Source organism: Montipora foliosa, chromosome 13 (assembly GCF_036669935.1).
Source record: "Montipora foliosa isolate CH-2021 chromosome 13, ASM3666993v2, whole genome shotgun sequence".
In the NCBI taxonomy this organism is placed as follows: domain Eukaryota; kingdom Metazoa; phylum Cnidaria; class Anthozoa; order Scleractinia; family Acroporidae; genus Montipora; species Montipora foliosa.
The window spans coordinates 34091017-34098516 of NC_090881.1; the positions used below are offsets into that span (position 1 = coordinate 34091017).

The window sequence follows — 7500 nt, forward strand, 5'->3', positions numbered from 1 at the left end:
GAAAAGGGGTTTTTATCATGGACCTTTGAAATTGTGACAGAGCATTCTCATCTACAGAGTCCGCTTTTTTTCTTTTGGTCAACACCAAGAACTCGGACTCTGGCCACAGCCAAACATATGCGCAGTCGCAGTAATAGTAGTATTAGGGAGCTTACGAAACGACGACGCCGACGGCATCGACGACGCTACAAAACAATAGGTTTAGTGAGCAAAAACAATGGCTCTGCACGCTCTGCACGTGCGTTTTACATTTTGGTACATTTCTTTGTCGTCATCTCCTAAATGACGACGTGAAATGACCAAATTCAAGGTTCTGTGGAGGACGTTAGCACATGACGATGAATTTCCAGTTCTCTCTCTACGCTTCCAACCCACTCATGCCAGTTTAATTCCTCGACAGTTACTACACATTTTTAACGCGAAACGACATGAAATAGCTTCGTAGTGATATGAATAACGCGAACTTCTATTTTTAAATGAAGTCCTCGTAGCCGTCGTCGTCCTCGTTTCGTAAGCTCCCTATGGTGGTAACTGTTGACGACCACTGTTGTTCCAATTTCTGAGAATGCGCAGAAGAGCCGGAAGTGCGTGATTCGCGGACTTCCTTCTTTGGCTGTGGCCAGAGTCCGTGTTCTTGGTGCTGACCAAAAGAAAAGTGGACTCCGGGGACGCGAATAATGACAGAGTAACGGAAAGTGATGATAGTTGATTCAAGTTGTCATACAGTAAAAAAGTAATCTCTCTTTTGTTCATTTATCTTTGTGAAAATGATGGTCACTGTTTCAATCATAGATCTGAAGTATTTGGAACAAATTCGTGCCCAGATTCCAGTCCAACAGCAAAAGAGGAGTGATTTGTACAAGCTACAGATGTCTTGATGTTTATCTCTACAGTAAAACGGCAAGCGATCGTTTTATGGGTAGTTCACTTGACTGATTGAAAGGAAAGAAAGGTGTTGCTCAATCTAGAATGTTTCAATGACATTGTACCGGCTGGGGGTGCTTGGTTTTTTGGGTGAAGTGGCTTTTGCCACATGTATCAAAAACACAGATGGAAGGAAAAGATTTAAGGAACTGTACAAAGACAAGATGGAATGACTTGCAAACCATGGTGACTCAGCCACGGTGTCTTATTTCAAAAATGTTATTGGGAGGCAGGGGGGACAGGCTTAGTCGAGTCTTGAAAAGGGGGGTGTGGTTCTTATTAAAAGAACAAGTTAAAGATGTTGGATCCAATCCACACATCCTTTGCATGCTACCGTCTTCCTTCAGACACACAAATATGCTTCCTACCAATGTGCTGTTCTTATTTAAAATGCCAGTGGTAGAAAATATTTAGAATTCAATAGTTTATTCAATACTTAGTTGTCTAATTGTAAGTTAGGATATCCTGAAAGTTGTCACTCTTGTAGAAACTGCCTTGCGAAAGTACTTGAAATTTTTATAAAAACACATTTAAAATATCAATGTGATAATTTAGGTAGTATTCTTAGAAAAGTAACGGTTACTTCACGTTCACAAACTTATAAAATAGAGACTAAAGTGCTACAACGTTGGCTCAGCTGCTAAATTTGATAGTAATTGAATTGGTACGATTTAAATATAAAGACTGAAAATCAAATGCAATTTCCCGATTTCTTGGTTTCCCTGTTGAAAGCGCACTTGTCTGATCACATGATCTTGCATCTCTTTCTCAGCCAATTAGAATCACCCGCATAACTAACGCTCATTTTCTCGGTCCCGGCGTCGGCTGCAAGCACTTCTTGTTTTGATTGGTTCATTTTATTCCCTACGACTGATCTGATTGGTCAACGAGGGTTTTTTTTCTATTCGAACGCCTGAGAATCGCTAATACGGTTGTAATTTAGCGCTTTTCCAGAAAAGGTCACCAATACTCGGTAGACGATATATCAGAGGTTATCACAATTTGCTGGAATTCGTACGTGAAGGTCAACATAAACAGAACCATTCCTCCGCACATACTCCATTCGGCAATGTTGGACACCACGTGATACAAATATCCTGGATCTTCAGGACTCCATTTGAGTTTTGCGAGAAAATTATATCGAGGCCGAAATCGATGCCAGTCCACATTCGCTTTCGTCTGAAACACTCCAAATACCAGCACGCAGAAAGTAATTGTGAGGGCGAGCATGGTTCTCGAATGACACACCGCTGAACTATTGATGACACCGTGGTCTCGCAGTTTATATGACATGGCGCATTGTAACCAACAGTAGGTTAGACCGCTGATGAAAGCCGTAATGGCACCGATGTCGTGGATGGACCAAACCTAGATAAACACGAAATGTTTGGCACATTAGCGAAGTCACCTTTTGTTGTTAATGTGCCAACCAGAGCCATATTGACTGGAGAATCAAAGGGTTCTTTTATTTCAGTAGTAAGTACCTTTGATAACAAAAACCAGCATTGAAGAAACTTATTTTTCGAAGTTGACTCGGGGATACTCGGAAAAAACCCGAGTGCTCTTAGTATCCCGAGTACCCCCGAGTGAGCATCGATATCTTTTCAATGGTGACTCGGGGATACTCGGAAAAAGTGTTCCTTTGCAGGAGTCGAACCTACGACCTTCCGATTACTAGTTCGGATGCTCTACCACTGAGCTACAGGGGACCCATGGGAGCGAGACCATTGTGACTCGGGAATACTCGGAAGAAATCCGAGTGCTCCTTTTCAGAAGTCGAACCTACGTGCTACCACTGAGCTATGGGAGACTCGACGGAGCCAGCCTAAACTTTGAAGTATAATGCTTTAAAATTAATCGAAGCGAGCGGCTTACCTTTTCAATTTCAAAATTAGCCACCAGAGTCATCCCAAGCCCTGCTAAAATTGCCACCACGAATGCCAGTGTATTGAGACGACAAAGTTTCACGTGTCCTTCTCTACACTGCTCGGCTACTAGCTTGTATTGCATGAAACGCACGAATGCGTTGGAAATAAAAAGAAAGGCAGAGAGATTAGCCAACTCTCTAAAAACGTATTTCTCTGGGTACAGGACCCCGGTCTCGCTGATGGCCGGAAGGAATGGATAAATGTGTCCATAAGTCAACGCCACACAATAAGACGAAATCACAGTTGCAGCACAGCATATGGCAAGTAGGATACACAGCCAGCCCAAGCCACACATCCATGGCATGCCAGCGTCTTGTTCCAAGCAAACAAATATATTTGCTTCCTCCAATGTGTATAAAGCCGTTTGATAAAACCGCGTGTTGCTAGGAAGTCGCTATAAGAGGGCATGCGTTACCCAGTGGTACACAAATCCCTATCAACTGTCGCAGAAATTCGAGATTCGTGTAAGGGTTGTGTACATCCGTTTAAATTGCATATCGCGCCCGTGTGGTCGATTCTTAAAAGGAAGAAATTATAAGACGATGATAAAGTCGGTCTCTCCAATCTACAGCGTGTAGCCGGACTTTTCGATGTGTCGTTTCGTGATATATTCGATGCACAAGCCTTTTGCTAGACTGTGTACCAATTTAGAACAAAACCTTACGGGGAATCTCTAAAAATACCACGATTATTGTGAATAAGGCAGTTTGTCCCATGGTGTTTTGATTTCGGTCCAGTGAGATCACGCGCAAATATATCAAATTTTGTCGGGTTTTTGACACCCGCTTAAAATCATCCATGCGTCTTCACTTATTTTCCTTAGTTTTTGTCACGAACTTTTGTCATTATTTTGCCATCTTCGTAGCAGAATGCTATTCCATTTTAAGACGATGTTGTTGAGAAATCTATTCCCTTACCCAAGACGGAATTTTCTACCGTATCTTTTAATAGCCATGAATTTTTTTTTTTTCATCGTGTTACTGTGTTCAGTGAGCCGTGGTGACGACCTGCTTTGTGGTCAGCGGAAAATCATAAAATGTCCGCGGAGATCAGTTAAATATACAACCCAAAGTTGATCGTTAACCGTCCCCGTTATGCTCCTCCGCTCCGTACTGACTGGCAAAACGTCGTTTTGGCGCTTCCTCTCATTCTCGACCTCAGTTCTCTTCTGTGAATGACGATAGGTCATGCAGATCAAGTGACGAAACACGGGGTCTGGTAAGGAGAGTTAGCAGATTTTGAGCATGCGCAGCACGGCTATTGCTTTTTTTTTCTCTCTTAGCCAATGATATATTATTGTTTTGAGGCTTTGTCGTTGCCGTGGCCGTCGACGTTGCTTAAACTTCCTATTATCTGAAAAACCGTGAAATTAAATAAGCGCTATTATCACATATGGGGTTGAAAATTACTGAATGCTGATTGGCTGAGACGGAGACCGTTTTTCCTTAATCACAAGGGCACTTTTGGTAATCAAGAGGGCATGATTACTTGATCCTGATTTGTTAACAGTTGCTTATCCAGGTTAAGCGAAGTTACAAGATAATCTTTTTTACTTATTTAACTACCTTTTTGTCCACATATAAACCACATTTTAAGCGCTATTTCTGTTGAAACCAACGATTTGCCGCGGCACTGAACGGGCTTCCGTCAATGATTTTTCCCTTAATGTGATAATCATGTAATCGCAATGTGCCCTCGTGCAATTAATTAATTTCACTTGTATTTTCAAAGTTTTCCAAAGTGCCCTCGTCGCTTTGCGACTTGGACAGTTTTGTGAAAACTTTGAAAATATGCGTGAAATTAATCTTAAGTCGCCCTCGGGCTCATGCGATTACATATACAAATTGTTTAAACCCTTTCATTCCGAAGACCGAAACGTTTATTCTCCTAACTGGTACCATACATTTATTTGTTGGGCAGTCATGAGAATTATATCAAGATCACACCTTTTAAGCTGATAATATTCTCCATTCTCAATACCTGAGTGACTGACATTTCATTGAAATTGTGAGGAGAATTTACATGCTTATCACTCCTTGTAATCAAAGGGTTAAGAAGGCACTCAGGAGTTACGGCCGTGCGACTAGAAAAAAAACTCACCTTCAGCGATATCATGATTGTAAAACACACGCGCTTTTGATCATATTTGCATGGAAGGGCGCGTTATAAATTTTTAATTATTATTAATTATTATAATTATTACTAAAACTGGATAAAATTGCAACTCGCGGTTTTTTTAACTGTCGAAAATTTGAGCGAGTCGTAAGAGATAGTGCGAGCCATGGAAACGAAAGAACTTCGGATGGAATGAACTCTGCATAAATTAGATTTTACTTTATGGGAATTACTTTGTTCGAACTGAGCGATTTGTTTTTAGAAGTTGGCAAAACTTACTATCGAGTTGAGGAAATCTCTCTTCGGATCCATCTTTCTAAAAGAACATTTGGAAAGGTAAGATATTTTAATTTTTTGAGTTTTAATTTCATCTTTTCAAATTTATGATGTGTTTGTCAATATGTGAAGCTTGGGTGGAAAGAAATGACACTGGCAGTCTTTTCACTGATTTGTATCAAAACAAATTTTACGACGAAGTTTCATGAGTATGTATCGGCAGTTCTCATCGTGTTCGCCGTATCGAAGACGAAACCGAATCTGTTAACAGAGAGGGATTTCATTAACTTGCTCAAATAATTTACAGTAAGTCTGAGATTTTCGCTTAACATTCGGTTCCCTTCGTTTTAGTGACTCGAAATGTGCAATAAACTTACGTTACCTTTTTTGGTTTGAAAATAAAATATGGCTCAAAGTACTCAGAGGAGATATATGTTTTCCCCCGAATACGGACCGACCTAGGAATGATGGTGAATAACGTTCTAAAACCTGACGAAATGCTTGCAAAAAGAACCCGAACAGTTTAGAGCTGTGTGATTATGGTGAACAGTTTTCTTGCGAAATTAGTACTAGCTATAACAAAAAGGTTTACGACAGTGATAAAAATCTTCATAGTTTTTGAAAAATTGCGACGAAACAAGTGATATTATTGACGACACATCACGCAACGGATACCGCACCACCCGATCACGAACACTGAAAAAATAAAATAACAGATAATTCTGTCGGTTCACGCTACGTTTCGCACGTAGAGAAAGCTAATTCGTTAAATGACAAAAATGTTTATTGCATTAGTTAGAAGCTTATATTTGTTCACTGTCGTCGCTCTAGAGACCAGGCGTCTACAGCAAATATTCCTCTGGCGCGTGATTTAAAGGCATTGTTAGTGTCCGCAAGTGATGGCTGCAAGTTATGCTTCTCTAAGCATTGCTTTTGTTTGGCATACAGTTAGTGTCCTTCGTGTTAACCGTGTTAACAACATCAAATTCAGTAAACAGCCTCATTCCCAGACTTCCGCGGCAGATAATTGGATGTAATGTCGACAGTTCGGAACGTGGCGCCAATAATTGCCCTTTTCGTTGTTTAACCATTTTTCGTCCTTCATTGTTTGCTGGTGTTATCCAGGTTGGAGAATTTTACGACATCAAAATGAGTTATTCCTTTCTAAATGGTCCTGATTTTTCCTTGATTTTGTCTCATCTTTGACACTTATTTTCTTCCAGAGTGATATAAAGTGTTGTTTATTTTCCCCTCTTTCTCATTGCAGGGATTTTCTTACCAAGAAAGGCGAGAAAAACAGTTGTAACACCATGAGATGGATAGTAAAGGTAACAGTCAGTTAACTTTCCCACCTCGTCCCCAGGGTCTCACTTCTTCCCTTATAAGGGAGACCTTGGGGACGAGGTTGTTGACTGTCTTCGACGACGTTTGGATCTGGGTTCCATCTCTGTTTTTTTCCTGTCGTAATAGACCACTTTTGATCTATTAAAAATTCAGCTTGATAGTGAGGCTTAGAGGACACAAACAAAAGAAATGAATAAACATGTTAATTCATTTTCCTTTGTGTACTCAAGGCCTCGCTGCCAAGCTGAATTTTAATGTAGGAAAGTGCTATATGGGCTCATTTGACTGTCCCAGTTTGTTTTGGTGGGTAGGTAGGTAGGTAAAGCCTGCTTACGAGCCAAATGGCCCATTAGGCCGGAGCTTACCCCAGTTTCTGTAGCATGAAGCGACTACGAGTATTTCTACTCCCCCCTGGATGGGATGCTAGTTCATCATAGGGTTACCCCCAGAATTTTTCCAGTACCCATTTATACACCTGGTGGAGAGAGGCACCGTGAGAGTAAAGTGTCTTGCACAAGAACACAACACGATCTCCCCGGCCAGGGCCCGAACCCGGACCACTCGCTCCGCAGTCGCGCGCACTTTACCATGAGGCCACCTTGCTTTGATTGGTCGAATAATTCTTGCTCTACGTCATGTTGTTTGTGTTCACTTTTAGGTTGTGAAGTCGTGTTGTATAGACCCTTTGTATAAATGGCAATGTGCATCCTAAGCCTCACATTCATGTGAAAAATTCTCTGTCTAGAAACATAAGTACGAGGCTAAGGGTGTACAAAGTATCGTTATTCAAATGTGGACGCCATATCTGCAAAGGGTCTATAAAGGAGAGGAAAGTAACTTTATTTAAGTGTTTAGTCGTTCTATCGCTGGAGCACGAATTGGGGACACTGTAATCAACAAATTAACGGAAATC

At 41.0% G+C, this 7500-nt stretch overlaps 3 protein-coding genes across 3 annotated transcripts in view; 2 read left to right on the forward strand and 1 right to left on the reverse strand.

The window, feature by feature from the left end:
• The window catches only part of LOC137983941 (omega-amidase NIT2-like), a 10459-nt gene extending 8839 nt beyond the window's left edge, over positions 1 to 1620 (forward strand). The window contains exon 10 of the mRNA XM_068831096.1: positions 793 to 1620. Coding sequence (XP_068687197.1) covers positions 793 to 878 — 86 coding nt within the window. The 3' untranslated portion in view covers positions 879 to 1620. The remainder of the gene's footprint in view (positions 1 to 792) is intronic.
• A 145-nt stretch (positions 1621 to 1765) lies between these two features.
• On the reverse strand, positions 1766 to 3171 carry LOC137983943 (DNA damage-regulated autophagy modulator protein 1-like). Its single transcript, XM_068831097.1, has 2 exons — positions 2800 to 3171; positions 1766 to 2292 (listed from the first exon to the last, which is right to left on the reverse strand). Exons 1-2 carry the CDS (start codon positions 3154 to 3156, stop codon positions 1885 to 1887), a joined length of 765 nt encoding a protein of 254 aa, XP_068687198.1. The 5' UTR covers positions 3157 to 3171; the 3' UTR covers positions 1766 to 1884.
• A 2007-nt stretch (positions 3172 to 5178) lies between these two features.
• LOC137983940 (alpha-1,6-mannosyl-glycoprotein 4-beta-N-acetylglucosaminyltransferase-like) overlaps positions 5179 to 7500 on the forward strand; it is a 9228-nt gene continuing 6906 nt past the window's right edge. The window contains exons 1-2 of the mRNA XM_068831095.1: positions 5179 to 5303; positions 6511 to 6571. Of these exons, the coding sequence (XP_068687196.1) occupies positions 6554 to 6571 (18 nt within the window). The 5' untranslated portion in view covers positions 5179 to 5303; positions 6511 to 6553. The remainder of the gene's footprint in view (positions 5304 to 6510; positions 6572 to 7500) is intronic.

Bases quoted from the DNA above. Each gene is read 5' to 3' on its own strand.
- LOC137983943 (XM_068831097.1), bottom strand. From the start codon at position 3,156: ATGCCATGGATGTGTGGCTTGGGCTGGCTGTGTATCCTACTTGCCATA. The intron at 2,293-2,799 runs GTAAGCCGCTCG...GTGTTTATCTAG, and splicing joins CTAATTTTGAAATTGAAAAG to GTTTGGTCCATCCACGACAT.